Genomic DNA, 23,856 nt, shown 5'->3' with positions numbered 1-23,856 from the left:
ATTTGTTCTAGCGTTGACCAGACCCTTCCTACGGGAGGAAATGCAGAGGTGGGACCGTTTGTCCCTTCACAGCGAGCGTCCCTCAACATTAGAAAGATGAAAGGGAAGCAAAGTAAATACGCTTTGCCTCCGTTCAAAGTCCGTCTTCTCCTTTCTCTGCCTGAAGCACTTCTCCTGGGCCCATTCAGTGCCCTTCCATTGCCTCCTGCACCAAAGCCGCCCAGTGTCACCGATGAGTCAATTACAGAGGGAAAAACACACAAAGCCATTACAAGGAAGCAAAAAAGTATAAAAGGCTTGGCAAACCCTCAGAACACTGACACACAGCTAAGCCACAAAAAAGCAAGGACAGGAATGATTTCTGTTTGAAAGAATAAGGGTCAGTAAGTGGAGGAAGCTGAGATGTGACTGTTTTTCAAGTAAGGGTGATTGGAACTGGATTTGAAATGAGAAGTTCTCTTTTTTTTTAAATGATACTTTTGTTTATTTCCTAGATGAGTATATTTTTAGCATGTTTCTTAAAGAGTGAAAATAGTAGAAAATACGTCAATGATGTTTGTTTTATACCAAATGCCACCATTAATGTTCTCAGATAAAACAACCTACCAGGGGGCAGGGAGGAGAAGGATCATAGATGAGAATGGCATTAAATTCAGTCAGGGTTTTCGTTTCCATGGGGAGCCCAGTGAGCCAAAGGCTGGGGGCCGAGGTTTGGAAATAATAATTTAAATGAGGCACCTCACAAAGTGGAAAGAAGATAGCAGTATCAGCCTCATAGGACATAAAGTCAGCTTCCCGGCCTCCATTCTCCCTTCCTTCCGCTCCCTCGCCCCCATACACCCCCCAGTCCATCCTCAAGATGCCGCCAGAGTGGTCCTTCCCGGGCCCTTCCTCAGATGACGTCTTCCCCCCTGAGCAGCCTGCAGTGTCTTGCCCTGTGACTCAGAGTAAAAGTCAAGATGGCCCTACAGCCCCCCGCCTGCACCTCCTGCCTCCCCCTCAGACCTCACCTCTTGCTGCCTCCAGCAGCCTCACTTTACCCCCACCCCCCGCCCACCCAAGAGCTCCTGCCCTGGACCTCTGTACTCTGTTGCTCTCCCAACCCTTCAACTTCCTCCATGGCCGGGCTCAAATGTCCCCTGTCCTTGACTTAATACCGCAGGATGTTCCAGCCTGTCTTCGTTTCTCTGTAGGACCAATCACCCTCTGATGTGGCCTATATTTCACTTATTCACTTATCACCATCATATTTTTCTCCCTCTAAAATGCATACTCCACGAGGACAGGGAATTATTGGCTCTTTTGTCTGCTCTTCTAGTTCCAGAGCCAAGAACACTCTTGACATAGAGTAGGCATTGGTAGATGAACGATCACCAGAGGGGCCGGTGGACTGAGACAAAAATGAGAAGAAGCTCGTCTTGGGCTGGGAGGGGGGAACACGCCTAGGAGCTACTGTTTGTCCTGAGGTTAAGATTCCAAGTGCCCTTCCAAGCAGCAACTGTCCAACAAATAGGGAGGCTCTGAACTTTTGTTCCTGACTATTAATTTAATAAATTCCTGCACAGACCTGGAGAGAATAGGCAAGATGCTTAGCCTTGAAACACATTCTGTGATTTTTCTTTTCCTCATGAATATGATCTGCTAATTAAATCTTGTCTGGAAGTTTCATAATGTGATGATGGTGAGATGCAGGGAGGGGAGGGCGAGAACACTGGCTATTGGAGGCGATATTTCCTGGTGGAGATCAGGCTGGCCCTCTCCTCTATCTTGTTAAGCAGCATCTCTTTGGGGAGGGGGTGCAGCAAAGAGCAGTAGGCAGTAGTGGGTAGGAGTGTGAGAAAAATAGGAGAATTAATAGACCTATCTCCTATGGTTTCTTCTAGATATAATTATCTGAAACCCAAAGTACAAGGCTGAGCCTTGGTTTTAGCAAACTCAAACTGCTACCTGTCACACGCCCTTTGCTAAATACAGAGAGTTAAAGAAAGAAAAAATGTTCTTCAACATCATTTCATTATAGCAGTTGACACAAGACCACTGACGCCACCCACCAGCCTCCTTGGACACTAATATGTCTGGTTGAGAGCAAACTTCTGGTCTGCAAGGTTGATTCTGCAGTTACCATAATCTTCACCCTCTAGAGGTCATGACTGGTGAAGTCAATTAGTGAACAAGCCTTTGTGTCTCTGGAGAAGAAGGTCTAAATCCAGAACTTAGACCACAAGTAAAGATGAATAGGATTGGTCTAATGGTTTATCCCCCTTTATGAAGCAGTGAAAGGCACAGCTAGTTATGATTATTAACCTCGTTCAGACTCAGCACATATGTAAGAATGGGGTAAATTGATCCTCATCCAGAGAAACCGGCAACAACCCACAGGCGCCTGACTCTGAATTCATTCTGGGCCTTTTCAAACACAAGGTGAGTGTTCTCTAAAGAAATCACAGTGTAACTGTTCACTGGCAGAGAGAAGCATGTTATTTTGTAGAAGTGCCCATTTGGACTCAAATAATTTAATGGAGGCTAAGTAGTCTGTGATTATTGGCATGTTGTGAAAAGATAGACCAATCTGTTTTCTTGCTCTCTCTCTTGACAGGTGTATTTCTATTGGATTTGCAGAGATCCAGGAGCCTTTGAGTGGTTTGCTGATCTCTTACTCGCACTGGAAACAAAGATGAGTGAGCAAGGGAAAGCTCACTTTCTGAGTTATCATATATTCCTTACTGGCTGGGATGAAAACCAGGTATTGATAAGATTCAGAATGGGCAATATTATCTAATTTGTGTTATGATAGAGCAAAGATGAATAATTTCAGTAGTAAGCTCTACGATTATCAGGTAGCCTGAAAGTATTGTTTTTATGTTCTTTAAAAGAAAAGAGGAGAATAAAATAAAGCCAGAGTAGAGCTATTCACATTATAGCAATAAAAGGAATAGAAAAGGAGATTAGAAAAGAACTTGATCAAGGTGAGAAGATTCCAAGTTTGGAAACTCAAGAAAAATTACGTCATTGGAAATTGCCTTTGAAATTTAGTATTGTCAAGCAGACATTGTGGATTAGCTCTATTGTCCTGAGCTCTCAATTGGTTCTAATTCTATGCTTTGAGCTGTTCAAACAGAAAAAATTCGCAGATGTTGACATTCAGCATTTTGTATTGTAAAACTTGTGAGTTCCTACAAAAAATAATTGTTCCTACAGAAAATAAATATGAATATATGATTTATCTAGAGATTTATTTTTCTTAAGGCATTCTTAGAAATTGCTTGCATGTATGTTTATACACCTAAGATCAAAATGATCTTCTGTTAGAACAGATGTTCTGCCTTGTCCATTAATACGTATTGCTGCTGCTGCTAAGTCACTTCAGTCGTGTCCGACTCTGTGCGACCCCATAGACGGCAGCCCACCAGGCTCCTCTGTCCCTGGGATTCTCCAGGCAAGAACACTGGAGTGGGTACGCCATATTAAAGTTAGGTTTACCAAAAGTAATGTACTATATATCAAAATATTGCACTATTGTAGTGTTTCAGTGCTAATAGTATTGAATGATAACTGCTACATTTTAAATGTTTTGTAACTTCTCTAATGTGAAAGCTAACAACGAAGTGATGAAGTGATTACTGTAGTGGTGGTTTAGTCTCTAAGTCATGTCCAGCTCTTGCGATCCCATGGACTATAGCCTGCTCCTCTGTCCATGGGATTCTCCAGGTGAGAATACTGGAGTGGGTTGCCATTTCCTTTTCCAGAGGATCTTCCCAACCCAGATCTCCTGCATTGCAGGCAGATTCTTTACCAACTGAGCTATGAGGGAAGTTAGAAAACATTTAAAATGTAGCAGTTATTATTCAATACTATTAAGGCTGAAACTTCGTTAATGTGGAAGCCAACAGTAATGTGATGAAGTGATTACTAGGCTATGACATCTATGTCCTAATCAGCACTTCTGTGACAGTTACTGTAGATATTTAAGGAAAGCATGTTTGAGCCAGAGATTTGCATTAGTCACTAAATTTACAAATGAATGCACTCCTGATTCTTTGTCTCTCTCTCTCTCTCTCTCTCTCTCTCTCTCTCTCACACACACACACACACACACACACACACACACTTTGGCCCTATAGAATATCACTGTAATTTGACTCTGTGTTTCTGAAAATGAATAAGATTTTGCTTGAAATTCAGTTGCTAAATGTTTTTATAGGGTCTTATTTGCAGTCAGCCTTAAATATTTATTCCTCTGGGGTACTTTGAAATAGAGATTTCTTGGGAACTAGACTCGAAACACCTTCATGAATTAAATAATGTAAATTATATTTTCCAGAAAAACACTTTTCTTTCAAGTGGGATTTTTGACTAGTGATCCGTTTGGTGAAGTGCAAACACAGCCTTTGTCTTCTGCTTTCTGGTCCGGTGCTTGCTCTTCTGCTTCTATGGTGGATTGATTTTGAGTGTCCACCTAGGCAATCCCAGTCATTTGGAAGGTGCAAGATGCAGGCTCTGTTTGATTCTGTGACAACACAGCTCTGCCCCATCGCATGGCTGCCACTTCCAAAAGTACACTGTAAGAGATACTTTTCTTCTGAAAATAGTAAACTAAAATCGACACGTTCTTAAATTTTTGCCATGACATGTTGGAAATTCTCGAGATGCTTAAATTTCAGGACAAAATAATTGGTACATGCTGTCAGTCAGGAATCAAGAGGCTGTTTTAGAAACAGCCAATTGTTAAACTGAATTCAACAACCTCAAAGTGGCAGAATGACAAGAACAGAAGGGACAGATGGAAAAGGTATTATGAAGGGCAAATCAACAGTGTTTGGAGATTAATTGAACATTGGGAAGAGAAATATGGAGCAAATATAATTCCAAATGTTGAACACCAGTGATGGGTAGCTGGAGAGTATTATGGTCGGAAATGAAAAAAATCTTTTTTCTATTGAACAATACCCAAACTTAGCAAATACCTCCAGGCACCCCCTGACCCTGACCTGACAGCAACCCCCTTGTTCTATACAATTCCTGTCATTCGCCACTGGCCCCAGAGCCACCAAAAAGTGTGTGTTCTCCAATCACACCAAGGACTTTCTTGCTTCCATCTCCCCTCACACTCTTTCCTTTCCCTCCAATGCAATGTTAAAGCGCCTCAGTCATGTCTGACTCTTTGAGACCCCAGGGACTATAGCCTGCCAGGCTCCTCTGTCCATGGGATTCTCCAGGCAAGAATACTGGAGTGGGTTGCCATTCCCTTCTCCAGGGGATCTTCCCCCGTCAGGGATTGAGCCCACGTCCCTTGAGTCTCCTGCATTGGCAGGTGGATTCTTTATCACTAGCACCACCTGTCTGTCTCTCCTGCTGCCTACTGCACGGAATCATCCTTTAAAGCCCAGTTCCCACAAAGGCCTTCCCCAGTTCTCTTAGTTAAAATTATTTGAGGTTAACTTAGGTCTCCAGTTCACTGCGGGTGGTTCAGATCATAGTATTTGTGCACATGGGCTTCCCTGGGGGCTCAGCTGGTAAAGAAGCCACCTGCAATGCGGGAGACCTGGGTTCCATCCCTGGGTTGGGAAGATCCCCTGGAGGAAGGCATGACAACCCACTCCCATATTCTAACCTGGAGAATCCCCGTGGACAGAGGAGCCTGCGGAAGAGAGGAGGCAGCTACACTCCATGGGGTCACAAAGAGTCGGACACTACTGAAATGACTAAGCACAATTGTGCACATGGTCTGTCCCTTCCTCCAATGACCAGTTCCTCACAGAGCAGAGACCTTCTCTCTTTCTTCTTTGTACTCAGATTCATAACATTCTGCCTGCCTAGGGCAATCACTTAACGATTGTAGGTGGAAGTAACTTGAGGTCACAAATTATTTGCAAAGTGTAATAATTCATTTTTAGCTAGGACAGCCAATTTGAAGGTACAGGAAGAATTCTACACAGAAATAAGTTTGGGGAGTTTAAGATGCAGTCCTCTACTCGGGTAGGAAGATGACAGTTTGGGAGAGAAAGTTTGATTCACCTATGTAGGTGATGCTAATTGGGTTGTGAAAATGGAAGTTCTTTGGGGAGTAGTGGTCTGAAGGAGATTCAGAGAGCTGAGCTAGAGACTGGGAAGGCAGTCTTCCCATATGGAGACAGGGGAATAGGATAACAAAATAACAATTACTGTTTCTTCAATCAGAACAAGAACAAGAGAGAAGTAGAAGAACTAGGATTTTGTAATGAAAATAGAATCAAGAAGCAGTGCTTGGCCACATGGTAGAGAAGCCAAGAAGAATAAGGCCTGAGTTGCTCATTAGATTTGGCACTTAGTCAAAAAGGGAATCGACTGTCCCTGCTTATTCTTCCACCCACTGCTGGAACCACTTTCCTCTAGGGTTAGCAAAAGGGCTGTGGGGACACAAAAATTCCATTCTAATCTGGAGGCCGATACAACTCTGACCTTGAGTTCCAGTTCTAATAATGGGACTTCTGCCAGTTTCCAAGACCCAGTCCTCAACTACCACTTCTGTTCTTAGCCTTGAACCCTTGTCTTCTATTTTATGCTTTACTCTCTGTCTAAACCTGCCTAAGAAGAGGGCACTGCCTGATGTTTGCCAGTTTTCCCTCTCTTGCCTGAAGTCCTCTTCCCAAGCTCAATTCCTACAGTAGCCCTGCTACCTGGGCTCAGACTTACCTAATGGCAACTCCTTGCAGCCTGGATTTCTGTGACTCCACCAAAGTCTCCATCATCTACTGGCTTGTTAGGGCCCAGCCTCCTTATCCCTGTCTGCTTTCTAGACTGATGAGAAACATGCCAGGGAAGCCAGTCTTGCAGGATCATGGGGTAAGAGTTGGGCCCTGCAGTGCTGCTACTCCAACTGGTCAGAGGAATTGAACAAATGAAGTACCCAAGGGTAAAACCCATGAGCTCAAGAGTTTTGGAGGGGCCTGAGCAGAGCAAACACAGATCTCAGGAGTTAGGAAGCAAGAATCCTTCTTACCTATCAGAGTTCAGCATGGGCTGAAACAGATGATAGCAATTTATAAACTCATCACTAGGCATGGCTATGCCCCAGGCTCTTACTTATCAACTGCTTGATGCCTGGGTGCTTTTGTGCAATTTAAAGACAAACTGTTGGCCACAGAGCTCTAATCTTGCCCCTTACTAGGTCTGGCAACCTGCTCTGCCTGCCAGACTCAACATCCTCCTAGCATTTGAACTTGAACACAGATCATTTCACTCCAAAAGGCAGATCTAACTGTAAAATCCAGCTTCACTCTAGGCATTTTCTATCACTTTAATCTGTCAGGGCCCTTCTCAGATCCCTAAGGTTTACTGTGAAGTGAACAGGGGCAGAGCTATAGATTAATTTTTGAGAAATTTGGCAGGAAAAAGGTAGCTTAGTGTCTGCTTTCCCTTACCCCTTTTCACTGTATTACCTGCATCCTCTCAAGAAAAATCTTTCCAGGCTCACATTTCTGCATGTCAACCACATAGAAGGCACTTTGTTTCAATAGTGCCCAGGTGGAATACAAAGAATTTCCCATAAAAAATAATTGTGTGTTAAATCTACAAATGAGCATAATTACATCATCCTTATTTATTAAAGATTTTTTTCCCCCTCTGAACACCCATCTGATACCACAATTTTTACTTTAGGCCTTTCACATAGCTTTACATTGGGATGAAAATGCTGATGTGATTACAGGATTAAGGCAGAAAACCTACTATGGAAGACCCAACTGGAATCATGAGTTCCAGCAGGTCGCCTTCAGTCACCCCAGGTGAGCAGCTCTCTCTCCTCTGCTTCTTGGGAGTCTCCAGGAGAGACACAGTCTCCATCACTGCGGGAATGGAAAGCAGCTCTCGAGCACAAACCAGTTAATCCACAGCAGTGGGCCTCTTGTTTAGAGGTAAAACATTGACCTTAGAAAAAGTAATCGTGGGATATTTCAGGAAGCACAAACCTATGCATGACCATCTTACAACATCTGGCAAGTGTCAACTGCATTGAAATTTCCATTGTTGTTGTTTGGTCGTTAAGTCAGATCTGAATCTTTGACAACCCCGTAGACTGTAGCTCTCTGTCCATGGCATTTCCCAGGCAAGAATACTGGAGTGGGTTGCCATTTCCTTCTCCAGGGGATCTTCCCAATCCAGGGATCAAACCCACGTCACCTGCATTAGCAGGTGGATTCTTTACCACTGAGCTACCAGGGAAGCCCTAAAATTTTTAATACGTAAACTCAATTGAAGATGGTATCCCTTTTTAATTTTGATTTATTTATTTACTTATCAAACCAGCCTCTACTATGTCTTTGCATTAGATTTTTAGGATGGATTATTTGTGGGCCGAAAGAAATAGAGCTGAAAAAAATTTAGGGATTATACTTATCTTTATTTATTTTTTAAATTAATTGTTATTGGAGTACAGTTGATGCACAATGTTGTGTTAGTTTCTGCTGTATAGCAAAGTGTCTCAGTTATATATATACATTCTGTTTCATAATCTTTTCCATTATGGATTGTCACAGGCTACTAAATATAGTTCCCTGTACCATAGAGTAGGACCTTGTGGTTTATTCATACTACACATATAGTAGTTTGCATCTGCTAATCCCTAACTAGCAAACCTTCCATTCCCCATCTTCCTACTCTTTGGCAACCAGAAATCTGTTCTCTGCATCTGTGAGTTGTTCCTGTTTCATAGGTATGTTCATTTGTGTCGTATTTTAGGTTCTACATACAAATGCTAGCATATGGTATTTGTCTTTCTCTTTCTGACTTACTTCACCTAGCATGATAATCTCTAGGTCCAGAAGATGGTATTTCTTAAACTGCCCATGCCTTCAAGAAATCTTGGGTAAACACAATTGATCTGTGATTACTCAACTGGAGAATTCACTTATGCCAAACTGTAAACTGTACCTAAAGCATATCTTGCAAAGCAGAAAAAAATATTCTAAAACCAAGCAGGAATTTAGGAGTCTGAGAACCTGATTGTAAATCCTGGCTCCATCATTAATACCAATTTACCTTGAACAGATTATTTAACTTGGCTCTGACTATCCCCTTCTCCGTAAACTGCAAATAGTAAAACTGTTTACCTCCTAGGCTTCTGTGAGGATTAACTGTGTGAATTTTAAAGGGCCTAAAACACTGCTCTGAGTTCAGTGTTAGCTGCTATCATTATCAACTATTAGTTCAACTCAGTTCAGTTCAGTCTCTCAGTTGTGTCCGACTCCCTGCAACCCCATGGACTGCAGCACACCAGACATCCCTGTCCATCACCAACTCCCAGAGCTTGCTAAACTCATGTCCATTGAGTCAGTGATGCCATTCAACCATCTCATTCTCTGTTGTCCCCTTCTCCTTCTGCCTTCAACCTTTCCAAGCATCTTTTCCCAGGTTCTTTTCCAATGAGTCAGTTCTTCGTATCAGGTGGCCAAAGTATTGGAGTTCCAGCTTCAGCATCAGTCCTTCCAATGAATATTCAGGACTGATCTCCTTTAAGATGGACTGGTTTGATCTCCTTGCAGTCCAAGGGACTCTCAAGAGTCTTCTCCAACACCACAGTTCAAAAGCATCCATTCTTTGTTGCTCAGCTTTCTTTGTAGTCCAACTCTCACATCCATACATGACTACTGGAAAAACCATAGCTTTGACTAGATGGACTTTTGTTGGCAAGGTAATGTCTCAGCTTTTTCATTATCCTCTTTCACTTTCATCAAGAGGCTCTTCAGTTCTTCTTCACTTTCTGCCATAAAGGTGGTGTCATCTGTGTATCTGAGGTTACTGATATTTCTCCCAGCAATCTTGACTCCAGCTTCTGCTTTGTCCAGCCCAGCATTTCGCATGATGTACTCTGCATATAAGTTAAATAAGCAGGGTGACAATACAGCGTTGACATACTCCTTTCCTGATTTGGAACCAGTCTCTTGTTCCATGTAAAGTTCTAACTGTTGCTTCTTGACCTGAATATAGATTTCTCAGGAGGCAGGTAAGGTGGTCTGGTATTCCCATCTCTTTAAGAATTTTACAGTTTTCTGTGATCCACATAGTCAAAGGCTTTGGCATAGTCAATGAGGCACAGTAGATGTTTTTCTGGAACTCTCTTGCTTTTTCAATGATCCAACAGATGTTGGCAATTTGATCTCTGGTTCCTCTGCTTTTTCTAAATCCAGCTTGAACATCTGGAAGTTCATGGTTCACATACTGTTGAAGCCTAGCGTGGAGAATTTTGAGCATTACTTTGCTAGTGTGTGAGATGAGTTTTAATAAAAAAAAACTTAAGTATGACTACTATATGATAAACTTCATCGTAGAAGAGGAAGAGCATTTGCTTTCGGACCATAAGACAAGAGTGAAGGCTGTGTTTTCTGATTCTGGAAGATACTGACTATGTGACAAACAAGGGAGTTTGTTTGAGCTTTTGGGGCCCAGTGTAAAACATGCATGATTCTATACATTCACATTTTTATTTTCATAATTTAAAAATGCATAGTATGTTGAAAAACTTGGTGAAGTACAAAGCACTAATACAAAGATTTTGTTGTTATTTATATATATTGTCTAAATCAGTCATTGTTCTGAACCCACATCATCTACAGGTCTTGGAAGTAGCATGTCCTAATATTGTTTTTGTTTAAAGAATAGTTTCCACTTTTGAGGAAAGACCTGAAGGAGGTAAGGAGCTGGCAAGTGTGCCATGTGGGCAACTGGGAAAAAGCAAAAGGGCAGCATGTACCAAGGCCCTGAGACTGCAGACACTGTTCCTGGCATGATCCAGGAGGCCATGGATCAGGTTGCTATGTTCTTCCTTTGGAAAAAAAATTATTCATCTGATAAATGTTTTACACTCAGTTTTCAATTATCTTGGAACTAACATTCCCACACTGTAGACTTTTGACAGGGACATGTGTATCTTTGTCTTTAAGCTTTTATAGATAAGACTGCTCTTTTCTGTGCTGTTTTTGTTGTTGTTCAATTGTTAAGTCATGTTTGACTCTCTGTGACTCCTTGGACTGTAGCATACTAGGTTCTTCTGTCCTCCCCATCTCCCAGAGTTTGCTCAAATTCATGTCCATCGAGTGAGTGATGCTCTCTAACCATCTCATCCTCTGCTGCCCTCTTCTCCTCTTGCTGCCCACTTCTCTTTCAATCTTTCCCAGCATCAGGGTCTTTTCCAATAAATTGGTTCTTCGCATCAGGTGGCAAAGTATTGGAGATTCAGCTTCAGCATCAGTCCTTCCAATGAATATTCAGAGTTGACTTTCTTTAGGATTGACTGGTTTGATCTCCTTGCTGTCCAAGGGACTCTCGAGAGTCTTCTCCAACACCAAAGTTCAAAAGCGTCAGTTCTTCAGTGCTCCAACTTTATGGTCCAACTCTCACTTTCATACATTACTACTGGAAAAACCATAGCTTTGATTGTCCCTTATTGATGCTTCACACTGTATTTGTTTATTTGTGTTACACATGAAGTTTACATCCCAGTAAGAAGACCTTTCAGAACAAACCATTTAATTATCTCCCTTCCCTCAGAAAGGTGTAAACCAGAAACACAGCATCAAGAGATGGAGGGTAGAACTGTGTTTGCACAAACTCTACCTCCAAAATCACATTGCATTGTGCTGAGAATTGAGTCTGTCTGATTTTGCAGGGAGTGAGGAGTAGGGAACATTTTGAAAGTGGGAAAATCATATAGCTGTCACTTTTCTCATTGCCTTGGGAACCATGTGCTCATTCCTTTTCAAAAGCCATAATCGAAGTATAGTATATACATGTACTTAAAGCCCAGTTGAATTTTTCAGCACAAGACTTATGGAAACTCTCTCTTCTCAACAGAAGACTTCATCTCTTCCAAAGTTTAAAAAAAACAAAAAACAAAAAAACAAAACCAAGGTTTGGATGTCACTGAATCAAGCCTCTATAATTCTAAAAATAGTGTATCTGTAACAACCTTAGACTCTCTAACACCGCAACTTATTATACAACTTCAACTATCAATGTAATTAACATTAGACATGCATCACTGTTGCTGCTGCTATTGTCCGGTCACTAAGTCATGTCCTACTCCTTGCCACTGCAAGGACTGTAGCCCACCAGGCTTCTCTGTCCTTCACTGCCTCCTAGAGTTTGTTCACATTCACGTCCATTGAGTTGGTGATGCCATCCATCTCATCCTCTGTCATCCCCTTCTCCTCCTACCCTCAATCTTTCCCAGCATCATGGTCTTTTCCAATGAGTTGGCTCTTCACAGCAAGTGGCCAAAGTATTGAAGCTTCAGATTCAGCATCAGTCCCTCCAGTGAACATTTAGGGTTGATTTCCTTTGGGATTCACTGGTTAGGAAAGCTCAATTATCCTTTTATTCATGGAATGCCAGATTCCTGGGAAAAGACAAGTCACCAGTAGAAGGCTTAGCACTACTCTTCCAAAAGACTTTTTAAATGACCTCCTTAAAGTAATTTTGTTTTCTGCTGTGTAAAAGAAGATTTATGTTTAATGAAGCTTTTAATGAAGACATCACAGAAAGAGAATGCCAATAGAATCTAATTTTTAAACAAGAAAATCTAATATTAAGAAGTATTTCAATATCCTGGCCTTTGCCAAGTTATAAATAAAACACACAATTCAATTATTGTCCTGCACAAAGAACAAAGTCACATTAATTTTCCTCAAGATGGTTATTAAAGAGATAAACAGTATGTTTCCCCCCCAATTATGTCAAGGAGATGTTTGTTCCCAAGCCTCATTGGCTACTCATACAAGACAGGTCTGTCCTGTCATTAGCTCATATCTTTTGGCAAAGATGGGCCAGAAAGAATTGGTGGATTTGTTCATGGCCTCAGAAAAGGTTCTTTGTTCTTGAGGGTCTTTGAAGTAGGCTCTCAACCATTTCCATTCATCTGTGCAAAGCGGAGTATTCTTAGGGCTTACTCTTTTAAAAACATTTACCTGTTCATTTAAAGCAGGAGTCTGTTCTTGTTCTAAGAAGAAGGAGTTAAATCAAAAGAATAAAGGGAAGAGGGGCAAAAATATTTTTTTACAGAACATGAAAAACAGCACCAAAAATAAAGCTTGAAGGGAAGCAGATCAAAGAGAACAGTGCAAGCTATAAAGGAAGCAGAAAATTGCAAAAATAACAGTAATAGAGAAACAAATTGATGGGCATCAAAATGAATACAAATAAGAAAAGGGAAAGAAAAAATTTTAAAGAGATCAAAGACAGAAAGTAGAAAATAGGGAAGCATACTCTGTTGTTTTTATGTGCAATTAATTTTCATAATTGTATCAGCTGTATAACAAAAGCACAAGTATAATTTTAAAAGAAGATCAACAAATAATAAGTGGACATGGAAAAAGTAAGTCTTTTATTGACATGGCCAAACTGACATTCATGGAACTATTGTTGTCCGTTGCTTAAGTCAGACAAGCACAGAAAACTACTCTAAACTCACAATGGAAACTATTCTCTTCATTAAAATATAAATGTTAATTAAATACACACATTTATATCTGTGTCTTATTAATCTTTAGAAATGCATGTCTTATACAAAAATGGGAGCTACATATCATTATTTGTAGATGTTATTGTGATTCCAAGCTTTAGGCAAATATTCAGAAAATCAGGAAATTGTTTCCAAGAAGGTAGACAGAATGAAAATAAATATATCTTTATCACATCTAGCTACTTTTTGATAAACACATATTATGTGTGTGCTCAACCTTCTGGATTTGTAGGTCTGTTGTTTTTAATTAATTGAATAAAATGATATTCCATAAGACTTCGATTTTTGATCTTACTTTTCACATAATATTTATAGTTTGCCACTTTTGACTTATCTACTAATAACTTCACCATGCCTTGTAGGCGTAAAACTTTATGCAATTAATTATGATTAAAAACTTAGAAGATCTGACCATTTTTTCATTGCTTCAGTAGAAGTGTTTCTTTTCTCTGGAAGAAAAAATAAAGAATAGAAGAATACTACCATTTGTTAGAACAGTACAACCCCAAAGTGAAGAAAGATGCCGACTTACCATATGACTGGGAGCTTCTGATCCATGCTACCTGAATGCATTTTAGACCACCCATTGTTTTCAGAAATGTAAAAATACCTTTCTACTAAATTGAGTAAATGTGTCCACCTGGAGCCACATTTGCTTGTGTGCACACCCTCCCGATTCTCATTTGTGTGTACATATGTACAAACCTAGATAGCATATTCAAAAGCAGAGACATTACTTTGCCAACAAAGGTCCGTCTAGTCAAGGCTATGGTTTTTCCTGTGGTCATGTATGGATGTGAGAGTTGGACTGTGAAGAAGGCTGAGCGCCAAAGAATTGATGCTTTTGAACTGTGGTGTTGGAGAAGACTCTTGAGAGTCCCTTGGACTGCAAGGAGATCCAACCAGTCCATTCTGAAGGAGATCAGCCCTGGGATTTCTTTGGAAGGAATGATGCTAAAGCTGAAACTCCAGTATTTTGGCCACCTCATGTGAAGAGTTGACTCATTGGAAAAGACTCTGATGCTGGGAGGGATTGGGGGCAGGAGGAGAAGGGGACGACAGAGGATGAGATGGCTGGATGGCATCACTGACTCGATGGACGTGAGTCTCAGTGAACTCCGGGAGTTGGTGATGGACAGGGAGGCCTGGCGTGCTGCGATTCATGGGGTCACAAAGAGTCGGACACTATTGAGTGACTGATCTGATCTGATCTGATGCACAAAATGTTTTTGAATAATATTTTTGAGAAATTAACATTCTGATTATAGCACACAAGTCTGTCTGTCTAAAAGGATATCCTAAATACTCCTTATATGACTAAATTGCTCAGAATATTCAAAGAAGTAGACTTTGGTAGAAATTCCACACAAAACAAATTATAGCTTCAAGAGAAGAAGAAAGCCACCATAATCTTATGACTGGGCATTGTTAGCATACATAAATAATGTCTTTCCATCAGAAGACATCCAGTCCTCCTGTTAAGATCAAGGGAAGATTCACGGAAAATTGGTGGAACTATTCCATTTGTGGGAGGTGGGATTAGGGAGGTGGGTGAGCACAAGGTAAATTTATCATTATTCTTCAGTTCTCTTTGGGAGTTATCTATTGAAGCATTCAGTTCAGTTCAGTCACTGAGGAGTGTCCAACTCTTTATGACCCCATGAACCACAGCACGCCAGGCCTCCCTGTCCATCACCAACTCCCGGAGTCCACCCAAACCCATGTCCATTGAGTCAGTGATGCCATCCAACCATCTCATCCTCTGTCGTCCCCTTCTCCTCCTGCCTTCAATCTTTCCCAACATCAGGGTCTTTTCAAATGAGTCAGGTCTTCGCATCAGGTGATACAGCAAAAATATTAGGATATTTCTGTGTGATGTATTTCTGTGTGAGGTGTATGTTTTCAAAGTTTTATCAGAGGAAGGAGAGGACCCAATTGGCAGAAACATAGCTCTGCCATGGGGATCCAATACTACAAGTCAGTTGCTTTCATTTCTCTCCCCTATTTTAATCATGAGGGGCTTCCCAGGTGGCGCAGTGGTAAAGAATCTGCCTGCCAATGCAGGAGACCCAAGAAATGCAGGTTTGATCCCTGGGTCAGGAAGATCCCCTGGAGAAGGAAATGGAAACCCACTCCAGTATTCTTACCTGGAAAATTCCATGGACAGAGAAGCCTGGTGGGCTACAGTCCATGGGGTTGCAAAGAGTTGAACATGACTGAGCGAACACAAAACAACAACACACATTTGTAACCATGATGCTCTCAGAGGCAGCAACTTTGTGCTCCTCAGAGCCAAGAGCCAAGTCCAGTCACGAGCTTTAGCTAGTGAAGGGACCATGAGAAGGATGAGGAATCTGGGACAAGAGTGCTGACTCACCAAAGAGGATGGAGTTGGTGGGAAGAGCTAGGGAAGTGTGTCAGCCACGTGCAAACACCGTTAGGGACGCCTGTAGCCCCTAATCAACCCCCGAGTAATTAGGTCTCAACGAAAAGTAGCAGAGGAGGCCGCTACAAATAATCGGGAGGCGGGTTTAAAAAAAAAAAAATGCCCAACGCAGTTATCATCTCAGGTTACAAAAAGGAAGGTGTACAAAATGTAATTATGAGATGAATTATTTGGAGGCTTCTCTAATGAAAAGCATTCTCTAGAAAAGATTAAATAGAAGTCTGATAGTGAGTCCATTGTCTGATAGTGAGCTTGTCGTTCTCATTGTCTTTCTAAGCCTCCATAAATCCACAGGAAGCTTCTGTTTATCGATTTTATTTGCAGAGTGCACTCAGGGCATAAAGTAATTTGATTTTTTTTAAATGGGGTTTAGGGTCTGCCCCTATAGGGTTATAACTTACCAAGCATAAGAGCCAACACATAAAAACAAACATGCAATTTAAAGAGAGCAGGGCTCAAGATGGGAGAACCTGGGAAGAGAGCAAGGTGGTGGGATTACCCTCGCTCCCCCATATATCTGCTGGCCAGAAACCTCCCGGGGAGTGACATTTTGGCTGCCTTTCATGCATGGCATCACCAAATTGTTTTGAAAAATGCATCAAGCCCACAAAAAAAATGAGCACAATAGTCATTTAGCAAATAAGAGGGGACGAAGAAAATTTTCTTTATTGTTTATCAGAGCTAAAAATGCTGTTAATGTTAACCATCTCTGCAGCTTGTGTAAAATTTGTCCTTTCCCCATCAAAGTCAGATGCCCAGACTGATCAATGCTGCTAATGTTGTCCCCAATCCAATGCCTCCCGTGTGTGCAAACTCTGCAACTTGCAGGCTGTAAACTGAAGAATAATGCCTTGTGTTTTTATACTTCTTTTACAGAGAATCTTTTTTTTTTTCATTCTGAGCATTCGTGGGTAATTAAACTTTATAGAAGAATGTTTTTTCTTTAGCAACCCCATTAAGGTTCTGTTGCACTTGTCCACTGCCTCATAAAAGAAAAAAAAAAAACGCTGCCACATCAGTGCCTTTTCTACTTTGTGAGGCCTCTTGGCTCCTTGCTTCCCAGTGAGGCTTCGTGATGAGAAAGCTCCATAGTTGAAATTACAAACGCCGAGGCAGGGAAGAAAGGCACACAAAAGAATGCCATGTGTGGGGCCCATAATGCACAGAGAGCTAAGGAAGGACTGGCCTTTCTGCCTTCGTGGAAGGTAGGTGATGAAGGGCCTTTGTGAGACTTTTTGGAGATTACATAACCATGACAGTTACATAAATACAGAAACATGTGTACTCAGCTGTGCAGTGTTATAGCCGCAGCTTCAAAAGAGGCAGGGTAGCTGTGAACTGCTGGGGACACCAGGGGTACACCTGGCAGCCAGCAATCAGAATCCTTTGAAATGGAGTCTTAAAGGCAGAGCATCAAAGAGCATCTTCATGATCTGCAAACAGTCACACGCGGCTGCAAACGAAAGGGCAATCTTAGCCTGTTGGGAATGGACCAGTGGGCAACCTCTTTGGTGACACCTACACTAATGGAAAAATATCACCACCCATAACAGTGTCTTTGAACATAGATGCAAGGTTGCCTCTGGGCATCAGACTCCTCAAGGGGAAGGCTTTTGCCTGACCCATCTATCATTCAAACTGCGGCAGTCCAGAACTCAAAAAACCTAGTACAAGCCTGGGCGGGAGGGGAGTACAGGGGAGAATGGACACATGTATATGTATGGCTGAGCCCCTTCACTGTTCATCTGAAACTATCACAACATTATAGCCAGCTATACCCCAATACAAAGTAAAAAAACTAAGAAAAAAAAAAAGATGAACACTTCAGATTAAAAAAAAATCCTAGTGCAAGAGTGCTGATCCAGGAAGTCTGTAATCACTGCTCGGTTAACAGCACACATCACACACACATCCTGTGGTCAGCTTCATGGAGCAGGAAGACATAATGTAGGTTGTAATGTAAGCTAACCATTCTTGACAGCTCACTATGTGCTAAGTCTGATCTAACCCTCACAGAGGCACTTAGGAGTTTGGTATAGAACTGTCACCATGGACAAAGTCCCCAAAGGAGGACTTTGGGAAGCTAATTAACATGCCCATCAATGAAGTGATGAATCAACAGCTCTCAACCATTGGCTGATATTTCCATGTGTGTTAGTTGCTCAGTCGTGTCTGACTCTTTGAGACCCCATGAACTTTAGCCCACCAGGCTCCCTGTCCATGAAATTCTTAAGGCAAGAATACCGGAGTGGGTTGCCATTCCCTTCTCCAGGGGATCGTCCCAATCCAGGGATCGAATTCAGGTCTCTTGCATTGAAAGTAGAGTCTTTATTGTCTGAGCCACTAGGGAAGCCCATAAACACCTTTAAATTACTTCATTAAGTCATAAACTCATATTTTTTTCAGTGGGAAATGTTTCCTGAAAAAGTGTTTTCTCGAATTTAGCCATAGGAATAATCTCTTTAAAAATAATACTTAAACATTTTAAACATATTGTCATTTACAACGAATCCACTTGATAAGTTCCTTTGAAGCTAGAGTTTGAAATGTCGTTGAACCATCAATTCCTACCATGGCTATTATTGTTCAGGATCACATAATTAAATGTGGATTCAGTACATGGCAGAGAATCATGTTAACACACGAGCTAAGAAGAATGAGGTTATAGAGGAGTTCCGCAACAAACACGATATGAGGAGGTAAAGGTGGTGCGGAGGGCTGGTCCTGAAGTGTTTCTAAGACAGTGTTTCTCAGAGGGTAGCTCATGGGGCCCATGTGCTTTAATAGCTCCTGGGAGGCTTGCTAAAAATGACTCCTTGGATTCGAGCCTGAGACTCTGTTTTAATAATCTGCCTAGATAATCTTATGCCTAGCAAAGTATGAGGACTTTTGACCCAGACTCCAACCCTCTAATTAAGCTTGTGCCAGAGATTAGAAAATGTTACAAGGAATAGTACAATGCAAGATAAGGGAAATTGAGGTTTCTATAAGTCCCTGTAGAGACTGGCCACTCCCACTTTTCAGAGACAACCTGAATCCTGGTGCTAACTCATTATATTAAGGAGAGCCAGCAGTTGTGTTTTCAAGAGATTGGAGCAGCCCTGGGACATTATTCTGAAATGCCATAGTTAGAGAGGACAACTTTGAGGTGACCTCATTTTCAGCCATGTGATTTTCCTTTCCAACTCTTTTTTTTGGCCTTCTTTGAAAATTAAAGTAATTCCAACAGGAGAAGTAAGCAAACGTTGCTAGAACTTTTGTATAGATGATCTTAACTATGAATAGGCAGAGTTGAAAAATAGCAATAACTAACACTTTTTAAACCTTTTGGAATGCATTATCTCATTTTGCTTTGGATAAAACATACCAAGTAGTCACTATAATCTTAGTTCAACTCATGTTGAGATTGAGGTTCATAGTCTTGCTCAAGACCATGCAGATAATAGGGAACAGAGCCATTTATTCATTTCTTCAGCAAACAAATATTGGTTGTCTACCCAGGATTACAGAGATGAGTAAGACAGACCAGGTTCTTGCTCTGAGGGAGGTGACATTGTAGTCAGCAATCCAAGAGAATGCTAATCAAGGTCACGACCAAAATTCCACCCAATATCACCTCTATAATGAAACGCCTTCATCTGTCATCATTGCACCTGCCAACCTCAACCTTCTTTACATCACCTATCTATATCCCACAGCATCTTGTGATACAGAGCTTAACAGGATTCTGGGAACCTGTGAGAGAACATGGTGCTAAAAGTAGGAGAAAAGATTTCAAGGAAAAAAGAAAGTGGGTGGAGAAAAATATGTAAAGTCACAACCGCGGCTACTCGCTAACTGTACCCTTCTGTCTTGGCTGCTGGCTGGCCTTGCCCTGTGTAACATATTCTCTTCTTGTCTCACCTCCACCGCAGCAGCAACATCGGCGTGTTCTTCTGTGGACCCAAAGCTCTCTCAAAGATACTTCAAAAAATGTGCCGCGTATATTCATCCGCTGACCCCAGGGGGGTTCACTTCTATTACAACAGAGAAAGCTTCTAGACTTCGGAGGGAAAAAAAAAAATCCACATGTTGTATAAGTGGCTACAATCATATAGGTCAAGCGTCAGGAAACTTTTCCCCAAAAGTGCCAGATAATAATTATTTTAGATTTTGTGGACCGTATGGTCTCAGTTGCAACTACTCAACTCTGCCGTTGCAAGCACCAAAGTAGCCCATGTATCTTAACAAATGGAGGTGGCTGAGTTCCAGCAAAACTTTATTTATGGACAGTGAAACCAAATTTCATATAATTTTCTTCTGTCATAAAATATTCTTCTTTTGATTTGTTCTCAACAATTTTAAAATGTAAGACATTCTTAGCTCATGGGTTGTCCAAAAATGGGTGGTGGGCCAGATTTGACTTGTAGGCAGTAGTTTGCTGAGCCCTGATATAGGTCATCTTTCCCAAGCTTGTTTTCATGCTTAACAATACGCCCAAATGGAGACCGGCATGGCTGCTTGGCTCATAGCCTCCTTTAGAAGTCATTTCAAATTTCATCTCCCTGATGGCAGAGACATCTGCCTTGTATCCAAACCTGATCTTTTCTGCTTTAAACTTAAGCTCCTTTGTGCTTTTTTCATCCTCTATAGATCTGAGAAATCACCAATGGGGGTTATCTTTCACAAAAATCCTTTCTAACTTGAAAATGATAATAAAACCATCCTTTACCTATCCCTTTTCTAGTCCAAACAATACTGAACTCTTAACTTTTCATCCAAGGATATATACCCTAGCACTTCAATCATTCTTGTTGCCCTTCTTCAAATCCATTTTCATTCTTCACATCCTTTTAAAATGTGTTGACTAAAATGAGATGTAACATTCTAATCTAAGCATGACTAGTAGTGTATAAAAGAGTGATTTTTTTTAGAGCTTGGATGCCATATGCTTTTCAATACAACTAAATTCTGTTTGCATCTCTTTCTTTCTTTCTTTCCACATTTCTTTCTTTCTCTCTTTTAATAAGTACTTTTTGTTACTATCACATTTTGATCTATGATCATCTTGATACTTACACCTCAGCTCAACTTCTACCCCACAAACATACTGGATTTTTTTTTTTTAATTTTATACTCTTATTGAGCCAGTATTTCCATGCCATGCAACTGTTTTATCCCAAAAATGTTCAAAAAATACTTTTCATATTGTATAGTTTTCTCTACTGGTATCAATTCTTTTTTTAGAATTTTTCTTTCTAATATTTCAATATTGTTTTTAAGTCTATCACCAGATACTAATACTAATATTTAGCTCAGTTTATCTCCAATCTTTTGTTCAGTGTTCAAGTTTAGACTCCTTTCTTTAGATTCAAGTTCTTTAGATTCTAAGATTCTTTAGATTCAAGATCAAGGACTCCATGATGAATTTTTGTTACTGCCTGTTAATATGAGCACCCAGTTGGGAACACATTAAAGATAACTAACCATTGAGAATGGCACATCGCCCTATACTGTCTTAGCTTAAAAATAAGATATCATATACAATGAAACAAAAACACTTATTGAAATTAAAACAGATTATGTTTTACAAATGCTTCTTATCTTTTTAGGTGGCCATTCTGCCATAGAACAGAATTTAATTGGTCTGACCTGATTTGTTCCTACAAAGTTAGGCAGCCACTTAAGCTCTTCCAAGTATTTCTAAATTGTAAATTGATCATTTGTTTTACTTTATCCTCAAATAATAATGCTGATTCTGTAATTTCTAGGGTATACACTTAACTATATTCTAGGGGAAAAGTTAGGTATATCCTGATGTCTCAAAAATTATTTCTACTAACTCTGCATTGTAATTTATTAGTATCTTTAATTATTCCTTGGAGAATATCATCCAAATTCTACAAATTTTAGTACACCAAATCTTTCTGTGTATTTATTTCCCCATTTAAATTTGATTAGCCTTTACAACTAGGCATTTCTGTAGTCAAATATGTTTATCTAACCTTTAGCAGGAAAATAAATATATTAAAATATTTTCTCTTGATTATATTCAATTCTTACTTTTCTTTTCCTGTCTATTTGTAAATAAAATGTACTCTCTAGTCAACTAAACTTGTCTAATAAATATACTTGTCATTAAAAATAGGTTTCAGTCTCTGTAGATTTCTTTTAATTTTGTTATAAACCTAAAATTGTTCAAAACATAGAAAAATTTAAAAAAAAGATTTTGCTGCATTTGAAAAAATCTTTCCTGTTTGCATCCATTTTTAGTTTTGAGCTTTAGGTTATTTCTTTAAACACCATGTAGAATCTGACCTATCTCAATAGTAAAAATACGAAAAAAAATCAGTCGATTTCTTTAATGCAGCAATAATCAAATAGAAAATACAGATTTTTTAAAAAAGGATATTGTCTAATCAAAATAGAAACAAAGATATAGCAAACATAAACTTACCTGACAAGAATTATGTAAGGTGATTTGATAATTAGCAAACATTTACAAAGAGACATTTTTAATTTGGTAGAAATAACATGTTCCTAAATAGGAATATTAAGCATACCAAAAATATTGATTTGTTCCAAGTTAATTAATAGATTAAATAAAATTACAATCAAAATTTAAATTCTCTTTAAAACTTTTTGAAATACTAGATATGCTAAAGTTTACCTAGAAGAATATATAAGCAAGAAGAAGCAAAAAAAAAGTGAAAAGGAAAAGAGAAGAAAGAAAGAAAAAAGGAGAAGAAAGAAAGAAGAACAGAACAGAAAGAAAGAGAAGATAAGAAAGAGAAAAGGAAATTCAGCATCCAGAAGCATCATTGTAAAACCTAAGATCATAAAGTAACCAGAAAGATAACACTAAATTACTTACAAATAAACAACAATAAATTTGACAGCTGCCTTCTCAGAAGCAGAAGTAGAGACCAAATGATAATGAAGTAATATCTTCAATGTGCTGAAGGAACATAACTATAAATTGAGATTTTTGTGCTTAGTGAAGTTATTGGGCAAAAGTGGAGGCCAAAAAACAAAAGTGAAGGCAAAATAACAGATATTTTCAAACAAAAGAATGACTCAGAATGGAGCTTCAGAGGAGTAGAGCAAGGTAGAATTTGAGTCAAACCACTGATCTCCTTTCTGCTTCAGAATTCTCTGTGCTTTTTTTTTTAGATTTTTATTTTACTATAAAGATCAAAACAGTATGGTACTGGCACAGAAATAGAAATATAGACCAATGGAACAAGATAGAAAGCCCAGAGATAAATCCACACACCTGTGGACATCTTATCTTTGACAAAGGAAGCAAAAATATACAGTAGAGAAAAGAGTCCCTTCAGCAAGTTGTGCTGGAAAAAGTGGTCAACTATATATGAAAGAATGAAATTAGAACACTTCCTAACACCATATACAAAAATAAAGTGGATTAAAGACCTAAATGTAAGACCAGAAATTATAAAACTCTTAGAGGAAAACATAGGCAGAAAACTCTCTGACATAAATCACAGCAAGATCCTCTATGACCCACCTTCTAGAGTAGTGGAAATAAAAACAAAAACAAGCAAATGGGACCTATTAAACTTAAAAGTTTTTGCACAACGAAGGAAACTATAAGCAAGATGAAAAGACAGCCTTCAGAATGGAAGAAAATAATAGCAAATGAAACAACTGCCAAAGAATTAATTTCTAAAAATACAAGTAGCTCATGCAGTTCAATACCAGAAAAACAGATAACCCAACCAAAAAGTGGGCAGAAGATCTAAATAGACATTTCACCAAAGTCATACAGTTGGCTAATAAACACATGCTCATTATCAGAGAAATGCAAATCAAAATTACCGTGAGGTATTGATAGCTTAGGGTGAACAATATTGGATTCATGATCTCCAAAGAAGATTTAGCTTCTGGATCAGGGACCAGGCTTGATTACTCAGAGCTT

General features: G+C 39.9%; 1 protein-coding gene across 1 annotated transcript in view; it reads left to right on the top strand.

Moving 5' to 3' along the window:
• Nucleotides 1-19,979, top strand: part of NOX3 (NADPH oxidase 3) — a 66,066-nt gene extending 46,087 nt beyond the window's left edge. The window contains exons 11-13 of the mRNA NM_001191333.1: nucleotides 2,597-2,743; nucleotides 7,639-7,763; nucleotides 19,853-19,979. Of these exons, the coding sequence (NP_001178262.1) occupies nucleotides 2,597-2,743; nucleotides 7,639-7,763; nucleotides 19,853-19,979 (399 nt within the window). The remainder of the gene's footprint in view (nucleotides 1-2,596; nucleotides 2,744-7,638; nucleotides 7,764-19,852) is intronic.
• The last annotated feature ends 3,877 nt before the right edge of the window (nucleotides 19,980-23,856 follow it).

This window comes from Bos taurus, chromosome 9, assembly GCF_002263795.3.
Source record: "Bos taurus isolate L1 Dominette 01449 registration number 42190680 breed Hereford chromosome 9, ARS-UCD2.0, whole genome shotgun sequence".
NCBI lineage: Eukaryota > Metazoa > Chordata > Mammalia > Artiodactyla > Bovidae > Bos > Bos taurus.
The sequence above is the reverse complement of the archived record's forward strand: the minus strand, read 5'-3'. Positions and strand labels throughout refer to the sequence as shown.